The 26,771-nt window shown below is 37.5% G+C and overlaps 6 protein-coding genes and 2 long non-coding RNA genes across 8 annotated transcripts; 3 read left to right on the top strand and 5 right to left on the bottom strand.

Annotated features, from left to right (window-relative positions):
- Positions 1-213: 213 nt before the first annotated feature.
- LOC137587315 (uncharacterized) lies at positions 214-11,640 on the top strand. Its single transcript, XM_068303658.1, has 5 exons — positions 214-357; positions 10,682-10,883; positions 10,954-11,070; positions 11,141-11,293; positions 11,358-11,640. The coding sequence occupies exons 2-5, from the start codon at positions 10,683-10,685 to the stop codon at positions 11,463-11,465; spliced, it is 579 nt and encodes a 192-aa protein (XP_068159759.1). The 5' UTR covers positions 214-357; position 10,682; the 3' UTR covers positions 11,466-11,640.
- Positions 11,641-13,730: 2,090 nt separating this feature from the next.
- Positions 13,731-14,919, bottom strand: LOC137586618 (uncharacterized). Its single transcript, XR_011033807.1, has 3 exons — positions 14,852-14,919; positions 14,210-14,289; positions 13,731-14,125 (listed from the first exon to the last, which is right to left on the bottom strand). It is a non-coding gene; the product is annotated as an uncharacterized lncRNA (long non-coding RNA).
- Positions 14,739-15,937, top strand: LOC137586619 (uncharacterized). The gene is made up of 2 exons (XR_011033808.1): positions 14,739-14,843; positions 15,469-15,937. It is a non-coding gene; the product is annotated as an uncharacterized lncRNA (long non-coding RNA).
- LOC137586617 (uncharacterized) lies at positions 15,303-15,920 on the bottom strand. Its single transcript, XM_068302720.1, has 2 exons — positions 15,492-15,920; positions 15,303-15,422 (listed from the first exon to the last, which is right to left on the bottom strand). Exons 1-2 carry the CDS (start codon positions 15,865-15,867, stop codon positions 15,415-15,417), a joined length of 384 nt encoding a protein of 127 aa, XP_068158821.1. The 5' UTR covers positions 15,868-15,920; the 3' UTR covers positions 15,303-15,414.
- A 1,246-nt stretch (positions 15,938-17,183) lies between the features above and the next one.
- LOC137587094 (uncharacterized) lies at positions 17,184-17,887 on the bottom strand. Its single transcript, XM_068303346.1, has one exon. The coding sequence runs from the start codon at positions 17,846-17,848 to the stop codon at positions 17,297-17,299; it is 552 nt and encodes a 183-aa protein (XP_068159447.1). The 5' UTR covers positions 17,849-17,887; the 3' UTR covers positions 17,184-17,296.
- An 863-nt stretch (positions 17,888-18,750) lies between these two features.
- On the bottom strand, positions 18,751-19,519 carry LOC137586853 (uncharacterized). Its single transcript, XM_068303033.1, has one exon. The coding sequence runs from the start codon at positions 19,427-19,429 to the stop codon at positions 18,923-18,925; it is 507 nt and encodes a 168-aa protein (XP_068159134.1). The 5' UTR covers positions 19,430-19,519; the 3' UTR covers positions 18,751-18,922.
- A 600-nt stretch (positions 19,520-20,119) lies between these two features.
- Positions 20,120-21,027, bottom strand: LOC137586843 (uncharacterized). The gene is made up of 2 exons (XM_068303020.1): positions 20,690-21,027; positions 20,120-20,623 (listed from the first exon to the last, which is right to left on the bottom strand). The coding sequence occupies exons 1-2, from the start codon at positions 21,006-21,008 to the stop codon at positions 20,226-20,228; spliced, it is 717 nt and encodes a 238-aa protein (XP_068159121.1). The 5' UTR covers positions 21,009-21,027; the 3' UTR covers positions 20,120-20,225.
- A 1,475-nt stretch (positions 21,028-22,502) lies between these two features.
- LOC137586626 (uncharacterized) lies at positions 22,503-25,480 on the top strand. The gene is made up of 2 exons (XM_068302727.1): positions 22,503-24,370; positions 25,069-25,480. The coding sequence occupies exons 1-2, from the start codon at positions 23,338-23,340 to the stop codon at positions 25,131-25,133; spliced, it is 1,098 nt and encodes a 365-aa protein (XP_068158828.1). The 5' UTR covers positions 22,503-23,337; the 3' UTR covers positions 25,134-25,480.
- The last annotated feature ends 1,291 nt before the right edge of the window (positions 25,481-26,771 follow it).

Genomic DNA, 26,771 nt, shown 5'->3' with positions numbered 1-26,771 from the left:
AATTCTCTTTGAGCCACTGTGCCCAAGAGCTAGTCGGGTCCGGTTCGCCTCGAAGTTGACTTCGCCACCGTCTACGTTGACGTCGACGCCGACATCAGTTTTTCGTATCACATATATATTTTTCCATTTTTTCATTATTTCAGTTTTTTTTCGCTTTTTGTGGCTGCATAAAGTTTAAACAATTTGGCCGCCGTTTAGTTCTCTTTCGTGTGCGCCAAAAACAAGTAACCGAAAAAACAAAACTAAAGAAAACCGAATTTTGGCGTTTGGCGGCAAATTTCATTTTCAAAATCGAATTTCGGCATTTATTTTTTTTCAATTTTTCTTAAATTGCTTCACTAATTGATTAGAAAGCGAGTGAGTTGAATTACATATGAACAGACAAATGATATAAAAGTATAAAAACTATTGTTTGTAATATTTTTGCGTAGTTTTTTATGATTGTAATTATTATTTTTTCTGCCTTTTTTTTGGGTTTGCAATTTGTTTGTGTGTGTGTGTGTGTGTGTGTGTGTGTGTGTTGGCAAGAGGTTTAAACATTAACCCCTCGCCTCAAATTGCTTTTATGTTATGCAAAAAAAAAAAAAAAACCAAAACCAAAAAGAAAAAATACGAAAGAAAAGTTTATAAGAAAAGCAACCAATTTTTACAAAAGTGTGAAATTTCGAATTGAATCGAAGAAAAGTGAGAAGAAAAGAAAATGTTTCACACCAACAGTAAAAGGCAAACACAAAATGAAACCTTCAGTGGCCTTGAAACAGTTACAAATTCAAAGATAAGAAATGATTGTCGAGATTTGGTTTGAATTCCAAATCAGTTTTGCGCCAGTCTTCATACCCTTTAACTCCATCCGGCTATAGTGGGTATATTAAAATCGATCTACATCGTCTAGAGATTAAGACACAAAACTGAGCTCTTGAGCTCTCTAAGCGTGGTTCATAGGGCATCTGACCTATTTATCCCAGGAATAAAGTTTCTCAATCCAAAGGTATTCGCAACTAAATAAGAGTGTATATCGAAACATTAGTACTGGGTATTAAGAGTGCTTCATAGGATCAATTCTCTATATGTTTTCTCGCATATTTCGAGGCGCATGCGCAGCGGCGTGTAAACAATTTTGACCCAATTGCCAGGCTTCACTTGCCTCGCGGCCAGTAAATTGACGCGTTCGCCTTCAGTACAAATACTCAACGAGATGCTGGCTCACTGACTGACTAAGTAACTGACTGAACGGCAGACAATGCAGCGTGCTGCAAGTAACCGCTGACTGCCATAAGTTGATTATGCAATGCAAACAGAAAACAAGAAACCAATAAAATAAAATTAACATGCTGTGGTACATATGTATGTACACACACACACACACACACACACATACATATGTATACCTCCTCGTTCGCATGTGCATTTTGTAAGTCATGCAAAAAGAAAAGTTCAATTTTGTGATGCAATCTTATAAAATGTTTTGGTTATTTAATTGAATAAGTGCTCTTTTAGGTAAATATTGATCAAATGCATTGACAGATCCAGTGAAGAAGGCCTAATGGTCTAGACATCCCCCATAAATTATAAGTACTTCTTAAAAGATTTCAATTCTAAAGCCCTAGATGACCAAGAACTATGAAGAATGATGATCATATTTACAACATAATCATTAATAATTCAAATTTTGCATTTGACTTTAACTAAAAAATGCAATAAACAGAACATAAAAGCCAATTGACAACAATTTTTAATAACACTCGACCAGTGCCGGATTAAGTCAGAGCAGGGGGCCTGCGTTTGAAAGTTAAAACATGAATACAAAATATTAGACAAAAGTATTAGCGTAATCTGCCTTATTTGAGATTGTTTTTTAGCCAATTTCTAGACGATTTCATAAAGTTATACATTAAGAAGGAATTATTATTAATTTCGACTCAATTCACATGACTTACATTCCAATTTAAAATGAGATATAACTTTTCAAAATCGTCTGAAAATTTGACACGTTCTGAGAGCAAGTCGCAGGACCCGTAGAATTTTCTAGTCCCAAACTGCTAAAGGTTAGTCAATACTCATTTATATATTCACATGAGTTGCTTGAATACAATGATTTGGTAAATATGTTTATATCACGATATTTATTATTATAAACTAATGCCAAAAATGCTTGTCAATTAACGATCAATTGGACACAAAAAAGGTTTTCAAAGCAAAAGAACAAAAAGGCGTTTATTTTTGTTTATTGAACTGCAACAATTGAAATTTAATAATTGAAATTAACTTTCGACCTATTAGTTTACAAACATTTCATATTTAAATTAAGCTTCCCCATCTCCCCCGATGACAATATGAAACTAATCAAATTACAAAACAACAACAGAAAAACAAAAATACAAAAAAAGGGGGCAATCAAAATGAAAAAGACAAGAAAAAACAAATGAATAAAACCAAAAGCCACGCCAAAAATTTGCCCTTGACTTTCAACATAGCAAATGGAAAAAAAAAAAATATACAAACGACGAAGCGACAACATCAGTTTCAACCTTTGTGACTCGACACGATGATGCCAAGGTCACTGAGGTTTTTCGATTTATTTTTTTTTTATTTTCTGGGTATTTTTCTGTGGTTACAAACAACCAAACACACACACACACACACACTCACGTTCAGATTTATATATTGGTAGGTAAATTTAGTTGAGTTAATCCGAAACACAATAACAAAAGATATGCAGCCAAAGACAACATAAACTATTACCAAATTGTTTGTTTGATTAACATTATTTTTATTTTCATTTTTTTTTTGTTGAACGTCAACGCCAACGCCAACGTGAAAACACTTGGCAATTGCCGAAATTGAAACCGGTAAACCGAAATTGACATTGGCAGGTGGTAATTGATGTGCGCGATGAGGGACAAATTGAACTGACGAATTGCCGCATTGTCCCGCTATGTCTTCAATATTGATTTCTTCTCGATTGGCAAATAAATGAAATATATATGCATATATGAGATATCCAAAGATATATGCAGATCTGATGAAATTAATGTGAAATTAAAAGTTATTTAAGTTTGGATCTCTAGTCAAAGAGAAAAAAGATTTTATTTGCCATCAATTTGATTAGTTATCACCTTGTCAATTTTGGATTAAACATTGCAAATCGAATGCCTTTCTTTCGATTCGAATTGGTTAAAAGCCAACAAAGATGATAAATGTTATTTATTTAACAAGATTGTTAACTTCATTCAACAATAATTCTTTTACTGCCAATAGTTGATGTTCAACTTGTCGTATACGTCATTTGTGTAACGTATACGACAAGTATGCTGCCTGAACACTTGGGTCAAACTTGGTTTTTCTCCTAGAAGCTTCTTCTTTAATATTATTTTCAGAAATACAAAGCAAAATTATAAAGTTTAGGAGATATATCTCATTTAGGGGTCGTTGTGTCTGTGTGGTTTCTCGAAAATCTATTTCGTTTTCAAATATAGGCGGTTGTAAATGCCAAACAAAAGTCGAAAGCTTTCGAACACCTAGAAATTTATTATATTTGGGGGTAAAAGTTTTGAATGAAAATGTATTCATAACATAGTCATGTTGAATTCAAAGAGGTGGCATCTGCTAGAACAAAGTTTTTGTGCAGTTTACTATTCGTGGGTCGTGTTTCTGACCCGGGGCACAACTTTAAGTTGAGACTCGACGCCGACTCCGACTCTCCCATAGAATGTCGGCATCATATGTATGTATGTATGTTTGTATGTTTTATTTATTGACTTGCTGTTTTGCCAGCTTTTTGACAGTTGGCACGTAGCAGGGACATAGAAGACGGCGCCAGGTCCAGGACATGGTAGGGCATAAAATGTTTCGCTCAGACTTAATATGAGTTATGAGCTCGTCTCGACGATCACGTAGCCCTGCCAGCCAGTCGTACCGCCCCCCTAGCCAATGCATCCCCTCACCCATGTCTGATAGAATAATGTTCAAGTAAACAATTAAAGTGAAGGCCAAAAAACACTTACTTTTAGTAAAATTTAATTGAGCATTTTTTTGTTTTTGCAATATTTGTTGATATTTTTTTTTTTTTATTTATTTTTATATTCTTTTTTGCATGGCCATTAGAGGCGATGAGACCTACGGCTTTCCCCCATGGCTGGGCCACGATAAAACTGGGTGGGGGGAGGGGGGAGGAAAAAAACACCAACCTGCAAGCTATACGCGTTGAGAAAAGCAATTTTCCGGTTGAGTTTACAAATGGCGGGGTTGCCGCGCCCAGCGCTGAAAATAAATGACATATCACGGAGTCTGGTCACCTTTATGCGATGCCACAAAAAGTAAACACACACACACACACAGCTGTGCGGCAGGGTGCACATTGTGTGTACACATACATACATGCACATAACAACAACACATATGTATGAGTAAACTACAATTTTCATTAAGTTCAAAATACCCTGTACTAGAATATCTAGGAAATGTTGATTACTAGATTCTATAGATCTGTTTTATCGATTTATTTTTGTTTGATCCGTCCTATCGATCAATTGCTTGCTATTCCCAAACATTATATGGGTATCTTGGAAGGTTTATAGACTTGCCTTCTGAAGGCTGCAGATTGGAAATGGATTTCACCTAGAGAATTTATTGAAGAGCAAAAGGGAAAAGACTCATATTGTAGAATTTTTTTATTTTGAAAATCACATTGACCTATAAAATGCTTTACCATAGAAAACGTTGCCAGATCGATAACCATATACACACACACACACACACACACACACACAAAACACTTTTACAAACTAACAAACGGGGCAACACTCAGTGAAGACTACAGTTTGGTGAAGAGTATAAAAACACACTCACCCACGAAATACACATAGACAGACACGCACATACACACACACACACACACAAACACACACACACACAGAGCAACGACAGTTATGAATGGGAATCCATTCCCTTAATGGAATTTCGTGTTGTTTAACATTTTGATGTCGCCCCTCCTTTCCCCCCTACATATATTCATGTGTTTTGTGAGTGAGTGTCGTCCTTTGCCAACTATATTTGGAAGTGGTGGAGGAAGGGAGGGAGGTAGGAGAGGGTTAGTTGGGCGGTGCACCTTTTCGGCCCTGGCTATCATCGTAAAGCTTTATTAGCATTTATTATGCAAGACTTTTCCGTATGGTCAAGTTTATTTTATGATCGCTTCCGTCTCGACACCTGTTTTGTTTTTTTTTTTTTTTTTTTTTCTTTTGGTTTCGGTTTGGGTTTAGGTTAAGGTTTGATGTGCTTTAATATCAATGACAATACGTTTTATGACTTCCAAAAGGTAAAATTTTGCTTCTACTGCTGACCATTTCCATAACGAATTGTAATTTCAATGCGAATATGACCATGAATGTGTAGCGTCCTGGTAACTCATATACTTCTATGGGATTTATGGCGCACTTTCCTAACCATTTCGTTTTAAGCTTCAATTGGGAAAAAAAAGGAAAACATGTTTGTACTATTGAAAGAGGTCAATGCCAATATATGTAAGTCTAAAGTCAATTATTTTAAACTAAATCTGAAAGAAACAAAAAACAAAAACAGATTTTGAACAAAACAAACAAATTTCACTTAAAAGATATAATCCATAATTGAACTATATAGTTAAAAAATCTTATTGATTTTTGTACTTATTAGAGACTAAGCATAAGCAAAAGCAGATGACAATAATGAAGATCATTTCCCATCGGTGGGGAATTAGAATGGGCATTCGGAATCTTACTGAAGTCTTGTCGACTTGCTACTTAAGATGCAAATGTGTATTGGCTCGAAAACTATGGGCAACTGGGGAGAATGGCTCACGTTCAGGCTTTTGCTTCCATTTCAGTGGATTGTGTCACAAATGCTTTAGCATGATGATTATTTACTTGGGCAACATACAATACAATACAGCAAATCGCATTGTTCCTATCTCTATCTCTGTCTCTGCATCACTTATCTATTAATGTGTGTGCACACACTAGCTTTGGGGTGTGTGTGTGTGTGTGTGTGATGCTCAAAACGAAATTTAATTGAAATGCCATGCAAAAATATTTCCTAAAGCATACGAAAATTGATTGATTTTTGGTATTCGATTTAAATGCCGCACCCAAATGCCGCATTCTACTCCTCAAATAATTCATCCTGCTGCCGCTTTCTTCTTCACCACCATGAACCGCTCATTCGATATAATTACAAAGTTTTGTTGGCCAGTTGATGAGCCAGTTGGAAAACATAATCAAGAATGCGTTTTGGCCATCCTGCTCTGCCTCGCTCGGACATCTCTCTTTTTCGACTGTGAGACCGAAACTGAGACTGAGACTGGGACAGGAGAAACGAAAAAGTTTTAATTTCAAATGAAGTTTGCCCAAGTGGGTGTGGCTCGTCAGGCAATAAAATAATCAAAGCGTGCAGCACAAAAGTGCAATGAGAGTTGCCAAAAAAACAAAAAAAATAACTGGGAACTGGTAGCAAAAGTAAGCAAACGAAATAGTGGCTAAAAAGGCAATCAAATTTCAATAGGGTCAAATCAAAGCTTGAATACACTTACTTTAAATGAACATATAAATACTTATTACAAGTTGTGGATATTGCAACTAGCCCTATAGTACACCTTCTATTCATCCCTAATAAGTGCTCAAAGCGGGTTAATCGAATCAATTTCAAGTTGTTATTTCGGTAAATGCGGTTCTTCGAGTAATTTCTAATTCCTAGACAAACTTGGTTTCATGTATGGAAACCATTTCGCCAAAAGTTAGTAAAGTGTTTATAGAGTACCGAGTACTGAGTACCGAGTACCGTGTGCTTCTTCAACCAGCTGCGGGCCACTGTAAATTTACCTGAAGACTGGCGACTCAACTCAGTTATCAAGTCGAAAATACAGAAAAGAGCGAGAGAGAGAAAAGAGAAAACGGACGAAAAGTTTGGTTGTGGGCGCCAAAATGCCGTTGAAGTTCGGTTCGCTTGGTGGGCATAATGAGGATGAGGTCTAAGAAAAAGCGATAGATACAAAAAAAAAAAAAAACAGAAAGAAGGAAAAAGTGCAGAGTGGTGTGAGGGGAGAGAGAGACAGCTATTATGCGCCATTAGGGCATAATTAAAATGCTCAAGTTGCAACCAGAAAAACGAAGACGCTGCGTTAGATAATGACAACAGACTGCTGGACGACAGTTCAGGAGGCCGCGACAAAGGATGAGAATGAGGCCCAGAGACGGGAGGGATAAGCATCAGAATGCGAACGAGGACAAAGTTGCCAATGCAAACTGTGTGAATAGAGCAAAAACTTGAATTTGGCTTTTGGCTTGTGGTTGTCAACAATGTTGTGGGAGCCGCAACAACTGTTGGCCAACTAAATAGCCCAAGCGAAAGGTGCAAAGAATTCATGGCAAATGTATATAAACTGATTTTCGAAAGGTATGCGGCTACTACAAACTAGTTTTGGTATCAGCAGGAGAGGAAAAGCGAGATGAAGAGCATTTCAAATTGGAAAATGCATTTTCCTACCAACACACTTCGCTAGATTCTAAATTCTCGATTGAAATCAACAAAGAACAAAGATACATAGTCTACTTTTGGGGTCAAATAGTTAATTGGACTGCAACACATGCCTCTGACATCAATTTCATCGTAATGCCACACAAGCAACTAAATAAATGGGTGAATAACTGGCTTACTAATTGACCAACAGACAGCATTTTTATTGTTACCCATCAAATACAAAATGTTGCCCATGGAAATGCAAAAAAAAAAAAAAACAGACACACACAAGAAATCAGCAAAAGGAGCAACAATCGACTTATGCTGGAAAGCTGCATATCAATTTATGGCCTACCAAACGCCACAAAAAAAAAAAAAAGCTGATTAAATATAGTAATTTGCTCGTCAGCTTGCAGGCGAATTACAATACTTGTAAATACACACGCACACACACATACACACACTCAGAAAATACAGGGTGTACGCTAGTAGATTGAGACAGCATTCATCCATCCAGTTATTCATTCTCTGAACCTTGTTATTAGAATCTCATTGTCTGCTTTGTTATTTATGTGTTATGAGTATAAGGCAGCTAAATGGGTCACCCTGTTTTTGTTTCTGCATAATTTTCATATATTTCTATTATATTCAATTTTTAAATATTTGATTCAATGCACATAAAGTGAAATTATCATGATCCTTGAGCATTGCTTGCGAATTGCTAATTTATTACAGACATAAGTTATCTACACATAGAAACAGATTGACGGAGTCAGCTGTTCAATACGTCATTGTTTAGCAAACATATGGAACAACAGCTAGGACATGACAAGATTTACAAAACTTCAGTTTAAGAAACAGGGAAATAAGGACTTCTCATGAATGCTCAAAAGGATTTTTAACAGACCTCTTTCAACCTTTACGAAAAAACTTGTTTAGATCCTAAAAATGTTGAGCAGTATTTATTATAAATTAGTAAAACAGACAACTATTTGTTACAATCATGTAAGATATTCATTTCATATGAATATTTTTGAGTATTTGTACTCAAATTCAACAAATGCTCACTGGGTACGCTGGTTGTATGCTTATGAAGGTATATACATACATATACTATATATAGTGCGTGTGTGTGTGTGTGTGTGTGTGTTAGGCAATTGTTTGGTCTATAAAATCTCTTGTTGCCCTAATGCTACTAGAGTGCTCAACTCTATATTGCTATCTCTGTCGCTCTTTTTGCCAGACGAGAAAATACTTGGGTACTATAGAATATCCAAAAGAAAGCAAACGAAAAAACTACTTCAAGTGAAAACTTTTGCTTTTTATCCACCCGCACCAACGAGGCAACGAGATGCCATAACAAATGCATCATCCCCACATACCGATACTGGCACACACACACACACACACACACGCACACCCACACTTATATAGTTATTCGTATAGATTGCCTGTTGTAGCGTAAGGCAATCAGTGAAGTGTGCAGGCAAAAGAAGAGAAAAGCAACAAAAAAAAAAAAAAGGAGAATTCAACGAACCGATTTCGATGCGTCAACTTCAACAACTGACAACATCATCATCATCATCAGAAGCAGCAGCAGCAGCAACATTGAACTTTTCCGTTTTGCATTTGGCAAAAGGCAGCATCATGAAACCTACATACATATAAAGAAATGATTGCTTAATTGCCAAAATGCATTGCATACTTTTAGGATAAGAAGCATTACAAAGACTGAAAGAGGATGGTGAAGATAGTAGCCAAATCTGACAATGCAATGGCATTGAGAAATTGAGAATCAACATTTAAGCTGATTGTAATGATGAACTTTGCCATGAATTTTCTAAAATTCTTCTTACAGAAACTCTAAAACGAATAACAATTTCAATGCATCGCAAAGGGAAGGTTAAATCAAGTGTCTAAATGAATTCATAGAACTATTGACACATTGCAACCCCAACTAAAGACCTGCTATAAACCAACATCGTATGACTCGAGGTCATTTTAATGACGAAAAAGCTACCTTAAAATCAAATAAGGTAACTGAAATGCAAGTCGCTAAAAACTAAATTAATTGACGTCCATACGCTTCAGGCCTTATTCCCGATGAAAGAACAGTCCAGAACAGGCAGCCACCCGAATTTGAGTCAATTAATCGATTCGGCATAAATTTGCCTGCAACCGAAGTCTAAATCTCTCATGCATTGAACTTGTTTAGAACGAAAACAAATTGCCACCACCTCCACCACCAGCACCACCAAATTAGCACCACCAAATGCCTACATATAATTACGCACAGAAATGCCGCTGCATTATGTTAAATAATATACAATAATATTTATTTACTCTGGCATTCGTTTTGAAAAAAGAGGTAGTTAGAGGTAGGGCGATTCTGGATTTTGGCATTTAAATAGAATTTGTATTATTTTTCGACAATTTCTATGAAATTATTGGGCAAACAATTAAATAGATATGCATTTCGCTCCCTGCTTCCCGTCTTGCCACAATCTCATTGATTTCTATTAACTGTTGTTGGTCGCTGCCCTCTGTCCATGGTCAAAACACTGAACGGGCTTAAATGGCTTTTGATAAACAACAACAACAACAACAAAACAAAACAATTTACAATTGCCAAAGAGGAAAGGGAATAGAGGGAAAAATGCAATTAAAACGTAAAAATCCCCATGTGCATAGTTGAGAAGACGACTTTTCGATACCCTTTTCACCCTAATCACCAGACCAAATGGCCATCATAGTTTGGGGTGAGCCTGTTGGCCTCAACGGTTTATACAAGGGATATAACCATCAGCTACACATAGAATTACAGGGCATGAAGTTGCACTAAGCTACTTTTGGAAAATTTTCCCTAATTATGCGAATTATGCAACAGCAACAACAGAAAGAAAAATAAATATATAATAGTTTTGCATTTTCTCTCGTGCAATTTTTTTTTTTTTTCATTTTGCATAAAACTGTCTAATATTTGCAAATTTGATTAGAGTAAAAGAAAATTTGCCATCTTGGGAATTTAAAACACAACAATTTCCATGTTAATTTTCATTAACGAATTTTCATTTCGTTTTTCGAGTTGCAACTAATTTAAACTTTCTTGGAGTTTTCATTTCATTGAACGTCAGTGAGAGAGAGTGAGAGAGAGAGAGAGAAACTATTTACCCAATTTTCTTCTTTACAGTATGTTCAACTCGATGAATAGTAAATTTCTACCAATGCTGGTCGTCCTGATCAGTAGCATCTTAGTGATATGTCTTAGCCGAGAGACTGAGGCGGCTGCCGACGAGAAGTTACCACAAAATGCCCCACATGTGCGCCATAAACGTGGAATATTTTGGGATTTCTTTCAGAAAATGGTCATCACCAAGAACCTCATTGTGGATGTAAGAAAGCCATGACACAGAGTGAAAAACTGTTTATATATATTTTCGATTCTATTTTGATGATTGACAGCAATATACAGATACAAGGAATACTTTGAATGACATCTACAATACGGTTAATGAGCAATTCAGTGATCCGGCACCAGCTAAACCAACCAATCGTCCACGTGTAACAACCGAGAAGGTGGTAAGTTCAAATGAATATTTCTTGGCCGAAAGTCAAACCAAAAGACCCTATTGAAATGAGTAATTTCTAGGCCATTAGTGGTGAGGATAACAGCAATAGCAGCGAGGAGCCGACCACAACTGAAGAGTTTAGAATATCTCGTTACGAATTGGGTCAGATATTCGGTCGCAATTTCCGGGGTCTACAGCGTCTGGCCATGAGCGAATTCCGTGAGGCTCTCAATGTAAGTAGCTTCAGTTCTGACCATCAATGAATCTCTCGCTTCATCTTTCTCTGATTTTCTACAGGCTACTCAGTACAACCTGAAGGAGTACAAAGCGGAAGCGGATCAACAATTTGCCAACAGTTTGGCTGTGGAAAAGAAAAACAAACTAAAGAGTCTCAAGGGTCGATGAGCTGAACGCCCTGTTGTCCCCTCAATTTTCCCCGAACTAGTGCCGTGCCTGATAGTTGTTAGTTTGATATGATAGTCGTCTCTGTGATAGGCTCAACGAGATGAGGACAATGCACCAAAATGTGCTTGTTTCCATATGTATATTCTTTTCCCCTTCTCTTTTCAACTTTGCTCTCTCTGCCTTTTTTTTTTTTTTTTGTTGACTTATAATGTAAGTGGTTTAACCTGTTTATCCTTACTCCATGTACATACATATATTTATTTGAAATAAAAACCTTGACAAGTTTTTCCCATCTCTCCAATGGCTCAACCCACACAAGGATCCCCAAATGCCACACAACTATTATACGTCAAATTAAAAACTTTTCTGTCATAATTTTATTGATAAACTTTTGAGAAGACGACACAGCAAAGCAAGAAATACACCCAAAATGAATGAAAATCACCGACAAAAACAAAAAAAAAAAACACATTTACAAAAAGAAAAATGGGGGAAAAAAAGAAAACACTGAAAATAAAGTGCAAAGTGTCGCACGGTGTCGTTGGCTTAAGTTTCCCAAAACTTGTTAAGAAAATATTCATATCTATGGATGAAAATTGTAGTTTACATCTAACAATGAGTAAAGTTTTCAAGCGAAAACTTCAAAATTTCGGACATTACATAATAATGGTATAATGCCATTATTTACTGAATATATCAGACTGACCACGCTGATCTTCAATACCAAAAAGAAGCAGAGCCATGATCAATGTCTAGCAGAGGGACAGATTTCAAGCAGACAGTTTAATCAAAGGTGAATCTGTCTAGATTAGGGGAAAATGCACCCCAAACAAATCCTCGAATCAAACAATGTTTGTACACAAGAAAAGTTATAAATTTGTTGCAAATAATGAATACTTTTCCAGCATTTTGCATACTTTTAGGAGCAAATATCCTGAGAAATCGATCCGAGAAGTGCTTTAAATGATATTCATTTCAAGGGATGACTCGCGATACATACATACAAACATATGTAGGATAGGTAGAAGAAACTAAAGTGAAAGGCGTGTTATCTATTTAAATTAAAAACTAAAACTAATGGTATGCCATGGCTGCATTTTCCACACTGAAATGAGTACAATACAACTAAATGCTGAAACACTGCAAAGTTTCTCTGGCTTCTGCTCTGTCCCAGCTGCCCAACTGCCCGACTACTGAAATCGAAGTAAAGTTGCAAACAAATCCGGAAGGCAAAACTGCAAACACAAAAATACAAAGACAGCATTTTCTTTCAGGTCCCCACGTCCCGCTTGCCATCCTGTGTTCTTCATTCTTTCCTTCTCGTTTAGTTTTTATTTTTATTTTCTTTCTTTCTTTTTGTTTTTTGTTGTTTGTCTCGGCATAGTTAGCAGGAGGAAAACCACTAAAAGTGTCATAATTCGATGCCCATGAGATGGCTGTCTCGAAAGTACGTTTGGTCGACAAACTTTCTGCGGCGGTAATGAGTGCCCCCCGTCAGTTGGCCTTCCGTTCATCTACCGTCACTCCGTCGCTTCTTTCCCCTGAGTCTGCAAAGTTTGAGAGGCAAGCAAATGCCGGCAATGGCAAAACTTATCGAAAAGCGAAGTTCAAAATTTAATACTTTTCGAGATATATATACATACTTACATATATATATTTATATTTTTTTTTTGTTACTGCTTTTTTCTCTTTTACGCTCGATGCCTAAAAGCCTGCAACAGTTTTTGCTAGCAACGTTTATAGTCTATCAGAAAGACATTTTATGTGTATAATTTTTTAATTTTAAATTCAAAGGAAATACCCTTGAAATGATCTAAAAAATGACCAAAGTTGTTATGGCAGAGGTCCGGACAAACAGTTCGTTGTTCTAGTGCCCCAGAAGTATCAAATGGCATAACAATTGGACCACACCTCGCAATGGAAGGTGATAATTGCATGGAAGATGTGTTTATTTAAAAAAGTAATTTAGACAGTTTTGATTGCTTTAATTATGGCTTTGGCATTAATTTTACGTACATGTATGACATCTGATAATGGTTGGGGAATTTACGCGTAGTTAAAAATAATCATGCTTGACTAATTACAGAGAGAGAACACAAAAAACCAATCAAGAATCGTGGAATGAAGTTCTGACAAAAAATAACTAAAACTAATTGTTCAAATTTGTAATTACTGAATGCAATTACAATCAAAATTATTGACAAAAATGTATTTATAACTCTTTTCCAGATTTGTTTAGTTAGTTAGTTGAATTTAAGTGGCCCCTAGAGAAATCGTTTACTACCTATAAAAGTCATCGAATGGCTTTGTTTCTTCTTGAAAGACATTGAGAAAGAAAAAAATGACATCAATCCAATCGAAACCTGTTGCCGAGTAGAAGAACTTTTCCCTCTTTATGCTCCCTGAGATAATCATCGACCTTCAATTGATTTGCCAACATTTTACATAATTTGTCTTTGTCTGTAGTAAGTGTCGTAAGAAAAAAACGAAAACACTTTTCACTTTTTTGTGTTCCACAATTGCAATTATATTTCTATGCTCATCCATCGTCGGTAGCAAAAATTAAAATTCATCTCGTTTGCTTGCAATTAAGAGCCACAAAGAGCGGCACGGGGGGTTGGCTAGGGGGTCTGATAGAGGAGGTAAATAAAACTGGAAAACTAAAACATAAAGCAACACTTAATTGATTTAAACGACTGCGGCAAAGCGCGATAAAGTCTATAGACTTAAGTCGAAATACTTACTGACATTGAGAGCACGATTGAGTCGACAAATAATTTTGAACTTGACTATGCCTGAAAGCTTCCATAAATGAATAATAAATCTATACAAAAAAAAAAAAAATAAATAAACTAGAAACATTCGAAACAAATCAAATAACCGCAAAATGAATGACAAAATGTTAGCCGTAAATAATAAAGTAGCGAAAATTATATACATTCAAGAGTAATTATATATGGGGCATCCGATTTGGGGAAGTACAAGGGGGTTAGAAAGAGAATATTTTATTATACAATTTCAGTTGAAATGATAGCTACCTAAACTCGTATCGTTACTACCCTCTCATACTCTACTTAGATCTATACCCGATATCGGAGCTTCCTATATACAAATGTATGTATGTACATATAATAGCCACATTGCTTTTGTTTTGATCTGTTCCTCGTAACTGCAGTCGATTAAGCTTTTCCTGGAATTATCTAACTGACATTTTATGAATCAGTAAAAAGTGCCTTTAGTGTTTCCATTCAACCCATACGTCAAACAGTTTAAAACAGTGTCAAGTCAATCACATTTGTGGTTAAAACATATTACAAACAATTGATTGGTCGTAAAATGTTAAAAAATGAACAGTTAACAAAGGAAAAATACAACAAAGTACTTACAGCTACAATGTTGTCTGAAAACAACGTTTGAGTCCAAATCAATCAAATCTAGTTGATTGAAAAGTCATGGGCTAGGGATTTTGAGGATCCTTTAATTAATTAAATAAAGAGTGGGCAAATGTCAACCTAAATTTTAGTCTAAAGATTTGTAAGCTTATCACTTTAACAAGTGATCAGGGACCATCAAAATGAACAAACACGAATTGACGATGATGAGAGAATGAAGGCTTTGATCTATATAAAAGTATCTCAACTGTAAAAAGAAGAATTATATTCTAAGACTTCAAGATTCTTTGGGAATTGCATCCAAACCCTCGACTTTTATACTGCGTAGATCTATTTCAACTTGTTGATTTCAGACTTCTTAGTGCAAAATAATTGATTAGGCTGACCTCACAAATGGCTTTTAGATTTTCTTATCATTTTCGAGTATTAATTAAAACGCCAGTAATTTAAATCACATTTCATTTATTGAACGAAGGAAAAAAATATATATAATTCTAGAGAAATCACATTTAGAAAAAAAAAAAAAAAATAACGATTATTTCTTGAGCGTGTTAAATTTAAGCAGCTGCGAAAAACAAAACAAATAAATTTACGTGTATATTTTTTTAAAGGAAACATTGCAAACTCTGCTTACCTGGACTGGAGGCAACCGATGGCAATGGAGGCTGTGGTCCGCCAATGGGGGCCAAGGGCACTTTTTCGGTAGGCGCATCATAGACAACCGGTGTCACCTGTGGCTTATCAGATGAATCGTCGCTCAGATGGTGCTTTATATCGTCATATTTCTGGGCCAGCCGACTGCCAATATCCTTGGCTCCTTCGTTTATCTTTGTGGCATAGGGTTTGGCAGCCTCGGCCACATCTTCGGCGCCCTGTTTAACCTTGCAGCCGAGGTTCTTGAAGAAATGCGTAAAATCACTATCATCGGGAGCCTTGGTGTCATCGCAATCAGCCCGCACATTAAGGACCAACAGCATTCCCAAGAGTGCGTAGATTAGATAAGAATTCATCGTGATTCAAGTTGGACTTTACTGTAGTAGCTAGAAACTAAGACTGAGAGTAAATCACTTCACTAGACAATCATCGAGAGTTATACAAACGAAAGCTTCTGTTTAATTAGTAATTGCTAGCTCTCTCTCTCTCTCTCTCTCTGTCTTGTGCTCTCCCAACCGGTTTTAAACTCACTTGTTTTGTATTTGTAGACTCTGGTTCTTCTTTAGATTTATTATATTTGTTTTTTTTTTTTTCACTGCGATTAGACTTTGATTTTCCTTTTGATATTACACACAGGCCGTAGCCGGGGGTCACGCCAAACGCGACAACAACCAAGATGATCGAGACTATAGCAGCCACCACCAGACCAGATCCCTCTACATCGACTATTTGAGGGCAAGATGGTGAGAACGAACAGGAACAGAAATCCACAAATGATGAACCGCAATTGCATCTTCTGGGGCAGACAGAACGCAGGCAAATGACTGGTTTTAGGACTTTCGAGAAATTTTGTGACAACCTTTTAGATACGCATACGCATACAGATACAGATATTCAGTTGCAGATCCAGTTTTTTCTTCACTTTGTAATGTGTATAAGTATGTAAGTGAAAGGGGGCAAAGAGTTTGTTGACATACTATGAATATTCAAGAACCGGTCTGCTTCAGTTCCTCAAATCAAAAAGATGACGCACTGAATGGATTAACTAAATAAACTGACGACCAGACACTTTTGAAATACATAAATAAAGCCACTATCTCTCTCTTTCCAGATGGCATAGATTTTGGCCAAATAATTTCTGTTCTTTCCTATTAAAAAGAATCTTCGAGAAATTACTTGTTTTCCAAAACTCGCGATAGTAATAGATAATAGCTACATTTTCCATTTGGCATCGACCAGAAAGAATATTTCAACTTTTGAGGATAGGGGAAAGAGTTTCTTTCCATCCCATTTAGTTTCTATACGATCTAAAAAGTTAGTCTGAATATTTTCAAGTCGCAAGTCATTGAAATTGATGTCAATCTTTATAATATGACTCAATGTGGGCAGACTCTAAACTATGTTTACGTTATTGAGTTTAGTTATTATTTAATTCAAGTCGCCATCTAAGTGACCAGAAGTTGTATCTATTGTATCTAAACTATATGACTCATATGGGGATCACATGATTGAACCCAAAATTAAATTGAGAACTATAAACAGCTGACAAACAAAACAATTTGATATGTTTCATGTTTCTGGGGAAGGGGAGAAATCAAAGCTTTTGTCTCAAAAGCTTCAATCGCCTGAGTTACCTCTCTCTGTCTTGCCTCCCATTGTTTTTCTCTTTCTGTTGCTCTTCGTTTGCATTTATTGGCTAAGCTTGGTAAACTTGATCTATGGCTAAATAAATAATATACAATTACTAGATAAATGTTAATGCACAAAAAAAGTATCCAAAAGATACTATTTGAGGCCAAGAATCTCATTCTCAGCATCGTTGGCATTGATCAGTGGCGACTCCGTGGACTCCACTGTAACACTCTCCGCAGTGGACGAGGGGGCAGTGGCACTGGAGCTAGGACTGGAACTCTCTCCAACACTGAATTCTTCAATTTCAGGCTTTTGTGTGGTGCTGGGCAGCGGTTTCCTTTGGCCAACTGTTTCCAGGAATGAATCCATTATGTCGCCAAAGCTATGAACAATCCGAAGTCCCACACGCTTGGCCGTCTCCTCCAAATTTTTGGCTTCCTTCTCAATGTTCTCTATCCAGGGTTTCGCCTTTTCCAAGCTACATTGGACTGTGTGCAGCAATTTGTTTATTTCACTTGGCTTTTTGGTGGGTGTGACCTCAGAAGAATCCAACGATTCGTCTGCAGATTTTGAGGCAACACTAGCTTCACCATCCGAACCGCAAATAATGGCAGCCCCCTGCAAATGACTGAGGCACAGGCTCAGGACCACAATGGCCAATATCAGGGAGTAATTCATTATCGATTGGCTGCACCGTTTGGCCATCTCTTGTACGTACTGTTGCCGCTGAGGCTCAAAACTTGACTGAACCGAGTCTGGAAACCCGTTTGCAGCAATCGCCCAGACGCAGCCACTTGACCAAGTTCTCGTCTCACGAAATACGAATACATGAAGTAAAAACAATACACGGAAAGCAAGACAGCCCTGGCCAAACAGAACTCTGAATACACTTTCTTACCTGAAACTAAAATTAAGCAAATTCGAAAAGAACACCAAGTGAATTGATTAATGAAACGTAAATCGCTGTAGCTAATATATCCCACGGTTAGTGTATCAATCCAAACAAAAAGCCCATGGATAATGCCATTGGTGGAGCTTTGGTCGGCAGTTTGCGAGAAAGTCGTCGAACAAGTGTGTCCATCAAAATGACATATGCATTTCTCATTTCGAAGAATAAAGCAAGAATAAAAAAGAAATAACAAACAAGAACTTGGAATATACCTACATATAAAACTTTCTATACCCTTCAACTTATTAAACTTGACAAGAAATAAATTAAGGTTCCATATGCCAAATGAATAAGCGACAAAAATTGTCTAATCGTTATATTCGAAAATCACATTTACTTATCTTATAAAACGAGGCATCATTTGGTGTTTCAGGGATATTCGTTTTCGATTCAACTGATTGAGTAAATCGAAATTGCCAATTATGTAAGGAATCAGCTTATGAGGTGTCGGTATCAAATATCAAGACAAAGCAAATCCACAGCCGATTATACAAACTTTTCATTAACGAAACATAAACAAAGTGTCGCAAAGCCAGTTAAAGGGAAGAATACTAACAGTTTTCAATTGAAATTTGAATCAAGTGAACCTCATTGACTGAAACCATGTGTGAGTCAGTCAAGTTTTCCGTATATCCTTCCATTGAGTCGTAGCAACATCTATCACTTTTTTCTTTTATTTATGTACACAGAGGGAATACAAAATAATGCAGAAAATCGTTGGCATATATGTATGTATAAATTAATATAAAGGAGAACAAACAAAAAAAAAGGAGTAAAAAAAAAACAAAATTAAAATAAAATATTCAGTAAAGTTCTTTGTAGGGCAGGTCCTATTTTCTCAACTTGCTGCAGTTGCCCAAAGCATCCAAAATGTGACCATGTCCGCATTGTTGCTCTCCCTTGAGTATATCCGGATTGATAATCTCAACGTTGGCCAAGAAACCGCGATCCTTGCTCATCTCCTCCGCCGAGTCTTTCGAGAGTTTTTCACGGAAATCCTCAAAGCGTTCCTTTAGATCACTACCCAAACCTTTGGCTTTTTCGCCCCACTTCTGGGCGCCCTCCTTCAGCTCTTCGCCCAAATCTTTAGCCTTCTCGCCCAATTTCTTGGCACCCTTTTTGATCTGGCATCCGAAATTCTTGAAGAAATCACGCACACCGTGCTCAGTGCTCGAACTGGAACCGGTGGCCTCAGAGATTTTATCGGTCAAATCGGATAGACCGGGCAGTTTCTCCTCGCAATCCAGTAGATCGCCATGGCTAAGTGTGACTCCGAGTAGTACTATTAGAAGGCCAAGCACCAAGGCGCTGGATCCTTTTGATTGATTTGAATGCATTGCTAGAAATTCCTTTGGCTTGTAACCGTATCGAATAATAACCAAACTGAACTTTCTCGTCGTTGCGTCTTGACACGAATGGCCTGGGGCGCCTCAATTTCCAGGCATTTTATTCCGATTCGTTGCCTTTTGTTTGCCTTTAATTCAATTTTCAGCATTCGCATTTTCTTGATTCATACACAAGTAATTCAATTTACGATCTCAGTAGCAGCAACAACAAAAGATCATGCCAATTGTCAGTTGATTGTACAGGAAAAAGAAAAAACAAAACTGGGTGGGTGGGGGGTAAACAACATTCAAGCAAAGCACTCACACAAATGCACATAATGTGACATTTTGCTCTATAAGGCGGCTCGGCCCTGTGACCTGAGCGTCAAGGTATCCAAAACGATTCCCTTGGTCACCCTTCGCTCAGCTTGGTGTCAAGGCCATTCCGATAAGACTAGAATCAAATCTATATTCATACGTACATATGTATATATGTATTGGCTGAGTGTACAAAAAACAACAACAACTGCAACAAATTGCGTAGCAGTCGCCCAAATTGAGCGTTTTGTTTGTTTCACCTACTTGGGTCAGCGTTTTTTTGTTTTCCGGAAATGCTCTCACACTTGCCATTTATGCGTGTGTGTAAGCAGGCGCGTCGAGGGTTTCTACAATAGTTTATTAAGCAATATACATAAATGCACATTTTGTAAATTGTTTGTCTGCCCCTCCATTTTATTGAACTGAACTTTATATGGCTACAAGGAAGAAGAACTAAACTCATTCCTCATTCCTACATTTGTAGAACAACTCACACATTCGATTCGTTCACATTGTTCTGGAAGCTTAAGTCGTTTGGACCTATAAATCCGTAAGGGGAATCGTTCTCGGTTTCATCATTTTCATCGTCTTTATCATTATCATCATCTTTATCATTTTCATCGTCTCTATAATCATCACTGTAATCATCTGGATCAATGGGAACAAATTCTTCTGTGATGCTTTCAGTTTCTTGTTCTGGCTCCGAAGGAGTCGGAACTAAGGGCAGGAATGGTAGATCGGTTGTAGTTGTTGTGGTGCTAGGGGTAGTCGTGGTGCTGGTGGTGGTTGATGGTGTTGTTGATGTTGTTGTTGTTGATGTTGATGTTGATGTCGTAGAGGTTGTTGTGCTTGTAGAGGAGGTACTGGAACCGGCGTGGTTCACATTGCCTTTAAATCGAACATATATCCAACATTAATACGCTGAGAAACTAAACGTGATAACTATAGACTTACACTCCGGTAGGGTAGGCTGAAAATCACAACGTATCTGCAGATCCATATCCTCGTCGTTGAGCTGAATCACCGGTTTTGGTTTCGGGGTAGTGCTGCGGCGTACAAAATACACATGTCTCACCTCATACACACTCAAGGTGGGATCGTGTGGGGAAGGACGTCGCCTTACCCAACGCTTATAGGCCACCGGATTTGCAGGTATTCCATCTGATGTTTCCAATGGCCTTAGAGCAGCAGCCTGGATTAGCTCAATAGCACAGTTCATGAGTATGGCAGTGGCCATTAACCAGAGCCAAAAGTTTCCCATTGATCTTGCCATTTCGTTGACAATCGATTGAATGATTTGCAAAGAAATTTTGTGGCTTCGCAAGCTCGAGTCTACAAGCGATGGCTATGGCTTATCACACTAATTGATAACCCTCTGTGACATTGCCTTGGTTAACAAGAATATCAAAGCAACGACTCTGTTATGCCCATCAATTGATATTAATTAAAAACACACTAAAAGAATTTTAAACTTACACATGATCGAACAACAGACTATATATACATATGTATATAACTCTATCTTTGATTTGATTTTCACATACATAGGTCATGTGTTGCTTTCCTTTAGCATACAAAATAACACAACAGAATAGACACTACACAGCGAACAAGTGCAGGGTATGAATAGACTGAACTGAACCTGGCATACTTTCAGGCCGTGCACTTAATATGTCAATGTCTAGGCTAAGTGCAAAAATAATTCCAAATTTTTTAGCTGTTCTTCTTATTCTTTGTTCATGACAAATTGGCCGCAAACATAATTGCCAACTTTTGCCAAACAACGTCAGAGAAAGAGAAGCGTAAGAATGGGATAGATGGAATACGTACGTGCACACATTCAACGATGGGTGAAATCATAAATTTGAGTATTGTTTAACCGCAAACATATAGTCGAATACTCAACTAGATTGGATATCATCCGAATTATTAAAATAAAAGATAAATATAGCAATTTCGATATTACTCAAAAGGCATCTCTATGAGATGAGTTCTTAAGATTGCAAATGAAATACATACATATATCTATAGATCTGTGTATTTTTTAACTTATCAGTGGCTCATTTCAACCTCAAGTTTGAAGATAGTTTGTCATTAAATAAAAGATCAGATCTTCTGAAGTTTGAAAACTCAAACTAAATCGTTTTCCAGCTGGAAAATGGGTAGAAAACTTGGCAAACAAATGCCTGCTTTTCGGAATTATCACCTAAAAGATTATAGAATTGAATTCCCTCTCGAATGAGTGGCACAAATCTTATGGCCAAGTGTCATAAACTCTGCCAGCAAAGAGGAAAATTATGTAAATACATAAGAAGCAGCTTTGCCTTCCTTTTTGTTTTTCTTTTTTTTTTTTTTTTGTTCATGTGCGTTTTGCATTTTTTGTTATTGTCAATTTTTCAATGGCAAATGGTGAAAAAGCAAATTAGCCAAAAAGCGACAGGCTGCCTACATAGATACAATACATGCAAAGTAAACAGATATACTCACACACACACATACACACAGATCGATGTGTGTTAGAACAGAGAGCACACACGCAAAAGATAAACAAAATGAATATGTTTTTATTATTTTTTTTGTTGTTTTTCCGTTGTTGAGAGCGTGAAATATGCATGAAATTAAATGCCCACCGATGGGCTATATGGGGAGAACAGTCGATGGTGGAGGAGGGGGGTGGGTGGTGGCCGGTGGCTGGGAGCTGGCGGCCAGTGGGTGGATGGTGTGAGGTATGGCGGTACGGGGGAAAGCTTCTTGGCTATGAAAATCCTCCCAAGCCAAACAGTTGGCCACGAAGCACGTCGATGGGCGGACGGTGAACAAAAAAGAATCCGCTTGAAAAGTCGTCTAATGCAAACAGCTGATCGAGCATAGAAACGAAAGAGATGAAGCATACAATTGTGTGTGTGTGGCAACAGTGAAACCGAGCGAAAGAGCGAGAGAGGAGGCGAGAAAGTGACACAGACAGAGACAGAGAGCGCGAAAGAGAAAATCCAACTAAAAATACTCCCCATACAAATTGCACTTTTTTTTTTTTGGTGTATTTTCTATTTTTCTTTTCTTTTTTTTTTCCACGTTTGTTTTTCAATTTTGTTTGTAAAGTGTTGTAAAAAGTGGGACAGTGGATCATTTAAATGCCAATGGGAACATCGGTGGGAGGAGGAGGGATTAGACCCAAATACATAAAATGACGAAAACTATAAATAGAAAATATCTTCAAAAGTGCCAGAGAATACAGATTTAAATATTATAAGCAAAAATAACAAAAAGAAAAGTGAAGAAAGCAAAAAAGCGTGGGCATTAAATACCAACAACAAAAACAACAACATACATATGTGGGGGAGAGGGAGAGAGAGAGAAAGAGAAGGAGTGAGTGAGTGTACGGTAAGCATTCGATAAAATATTCATCGTTTTGTGAGAGAAAAATTTACCTTGCTGTTGAGTTAACTGGTCTATTGGCTTTTGGCCAAAACTAGACAAGGCAAACAACAAGGAACAGACAACCAACAGGTGGACAAGGTACATACACACACACATACAAAGAGAGAAAGAAAGGCAGAGAGAGAGACAAAGAGAGGACTATCGCAGATGCTTGACCAAGAATCATGTTTGAAGATAACGAAACCAACGATGGTGATAATGATCCATTGGCCAATCTATTGAGCCTGACTTTGCGCAAGCCAACACACTGGAATTGGGAGCTGAGCACCTCCAGAAGTTGCAGTAATATTGCCTTGCCACGAATCCTGCTGTACGATCATACGGGCAATCTGCTAGTAGATGCCGATCAGCATACCGAAAAGACTTATCGTCCGCAAGAGAGGCGCAAAAGGTCAGCCACATCAAGTCTGGTCCAAAAGCCAAAGACCAATATTGCCAGCAGTGGTGATAGTGGGCGACTTTCGCAGGATTTCCATGGACTACGCATTGCAGAGGCCACACCAAGCATTAGTCCCAGTCGTAGTCGTAGTCGCAGCTCACGGGATCGCACCTCCAATACAGGCAGCTGCATTGACTTCAACACCAATGAGCTACCCGACTGGGAGCCCAGCTGTAGCTCTCACAGATCCAGCTCGTTGAAAGGTGTACGCTTTAAGGAGTCGTCAGCCTCTCCATCAGCACAGCCAGTGCCCAGTTATCCAACTCCGCCCTCCACATCGACGTTGACCACAACGGATCGCACATCATCGTCGTCGGCAGGACCGCGGGAGAAGCGTCGCTATCGACGCTCACAGAGCTCCATACTCGAACGTTTCAGCATGGCACGGGGTCGCCACTCATCGCCCGAATATGTCCAAGAGCACACTTTGGAGCATTCTCCATGTTACTTTCTACGTTCGAGCAAAGCTGGCACTTTGATGATCAAAGAGGATAGTTTTCAGCGCCAGCGCCGTCGTCGACCGCCTCGACATTCGTCCAGTGAGAATGTCTTGCTGGACAAAGAGAAGGATCGGAGTGCAGTCGTGCAGGCCACGACCACCACCACAAAAACAGCACGACAACGCCCAAAAGCTCAGTTATCCACTTCAGAAGAGGAACACCTGGGGGAGGCGGAACCGGAACAAGCTAGGAAGACAAATCCGAGACAATCCCGAGGACGAAGAGCTCAACGCAGTTGCAATCAAGATGTGGCTCAGGGTAAGTGATATCGAACAATCGCTAGAGTCCTAAAATGCCATGAAAGTATTTGGAAAATATTAGTGAAAATTCAATAGCTCATTTAGTTTCTTCAATGCGCGAACTAGTTGGGAATCACAAATAAAACTAAAGAAACGTGCAAAATCTGTTAGCAGCTGGTCACGAAAAGTGCCTCAAAAGTGCTTTCAAAGCATTCATGAATCACAATAAAATGAACTTGAGAATTCATTTAATTTGTTTCTTCTTTGTGTGAATTGTTTTCAAAATTGCGAACAATTAATGAAATGCATAGAATGACATCAAGACAGCGGAGAGCTGACTGTTTAGTTCGATTCCAAGAAGATTTCTATAATCCAAACATTTACGTACATACGGCTTTATAGATGTATTTATCAGTAAGATGATGATGTATGTCTTTATATGTATATGTGTGTGTTTGCCTGATGGATAAACGAAGCTAAATATGTGAAAAGAAAACAAGACAAAAAGAATGCAATTAATAATAGAAATGTATGATGGAAAAATGCGAGGGGTGTGCGAGAGGATGGGTTTTCGAGATCAAAGATTCAAAGAGATTCGAAAAAGAAAACCTAATCTAATATTTTCCATTTATTTAAATGTCTTACTCCTTCTCTCCCTCTCTTATCTCTTATCTCTCTATATCTCTTTCTCTCGTTTTCTCTTCATGTTTTTTTTAGAGCTCATCACAATCGATCCGGACAATTGCGTGTATCGTGCGGCGCCGGGTGCCACAGCGCGTTAAAATATCAAAATTTTGATGTCATCATTGCCATCAAATCAAAAAAAAAAAAAAAAAAACAATATAATAAATGAAATGAAACAGACAGATTTAGTTCCTCCTTGTGATGTAAACTAGATGCCGCACTCTCGTCTTTCTATCTCACTTTCTATCTCGCTCACTCAATGGCATCTAGTCTATATACTCTGTAAACTAGAAAATAAATAAATCAAACGGAAAACAAAATAAACACAAATTGTAAATCTATAAACAATATATACATACATAAATATACATATATATTGTACATATATGTATACTATTTCGTATTTGTTTGCCATACAAAATATAGTGATGTAAAATATGCAAAATGCTTTCAAAAGGGCTGTCAACTGTTTTCAATCATCTTGTAATATTTCTGTTTCTATTTATAGATGAATTTTCATTTCAAGACTTTTCATTCGTCTCAGTTAAGTTGAATTGAAATCAATCAACAACTTTATTTGCACCATGGATAAATTTAGCATATTTTCTGCTACATTTCAAAATTGTTTCTCAACTGATATGCAGAAAAAGTTTCTTTTAAATTTCATTAAATTTCAGGAAGATAACTCAACTGGGGCATATGAACAATCTATAATTGAATTTAGTCCTATATAAACAAGTTTTTTACAGCCGATTGATGAATAATCTAATATTTAGTCTAAAGATTTAGACAGGATAGACATTTGGATCTTTTACTAAACACGGTTCTGCTGTAGGAAGAAAAACTATTGACAGCTGCCTAAAAGTAGGCATCACGAAATGTTCACATCAACAATAACAGGGTGCACCTGGTCTTGTATTTATATACATTTGATTTGTTTTCTATTTTGTTAAGAAAAAAAGCAAAAAAAAAAAAAAAAAAAAAAAAAAATAACGTAAAAAAACAAATCTTAATCTTATAAATGATAAGCAGCGAGCTACTTGGCCAGTCAACATGAGATTGGGAGCTGAGTTCTGGATGATTGCCCGCAAATGGAAAGCGAACCTCAGACAGATCGGACAAACTCACAATTATCGAGAATCACAATACGATGCGACTATTATGGCTATGTTGTATTTTAGTAGTTGCTACTATTCTAATCTCTCAGCCCGAAGGCAGTCAAGGAGGTCGTGTCATTTACTATAATCCGATCAACTCAAATCATACCGTCAAGAATATCACCGAGGAGGCGATGCTACTAAGTGTGAATCGTTCACATTGTCGTCGTGGCTATATGCACGATCACCATGGACGCTGCCGGCGGGTATGTTGAGAATCTTCAGATTAAAGTAATATAAATAAAGTTCTAAAATTCTAATTGTACAGATTGTTTAGATCGAATGGCCAGGCGTTTCATTCATTATCACAGCCCATTAAATATTTATCAGTGTGACTACGTCACTTTATCACGTGTGGTTTCGTTTTGGCGCTTGGTGTTTACTTCTTGGAGGTTGCCGTGTCTGGGGATGGAAACGGTTAGATATAATGATGAAATAATTATGGCGAATTGTGAACTTTCATCAAGTCGCGTAAATGGCAACTGGTAACTGGCAAATGGCAACGGGCAACGTGTTCTGTATGTTCAAAAACGATATCAAGATACAACTACAAGATACAATTGAGGGAGGCAAACACAG

Source organism: Drosophila tropicalis, unplaced genomic scaffold (genome assembly GCF_018151085.1).
Source record: "Drosophila tropicalis isolate 14030-0801.00 unplaced genomic scaffold, ASM1815108v1 contig_158, whole genome shotgun sequence".
In the NCBI taxonomy this organism is placed as follows: domain Eukaryota; kingdom Metazoa; phylum Arthropoda; class Insecta; order Diptera; family Drosophilidae; genus Drosophila; species Drosophila tropicalis.
The sequence above is the reverse complement of the archived record's forward strand: the minus strand, read 5'-3'. Positions and strand labels throughout refer to the sequence as shown.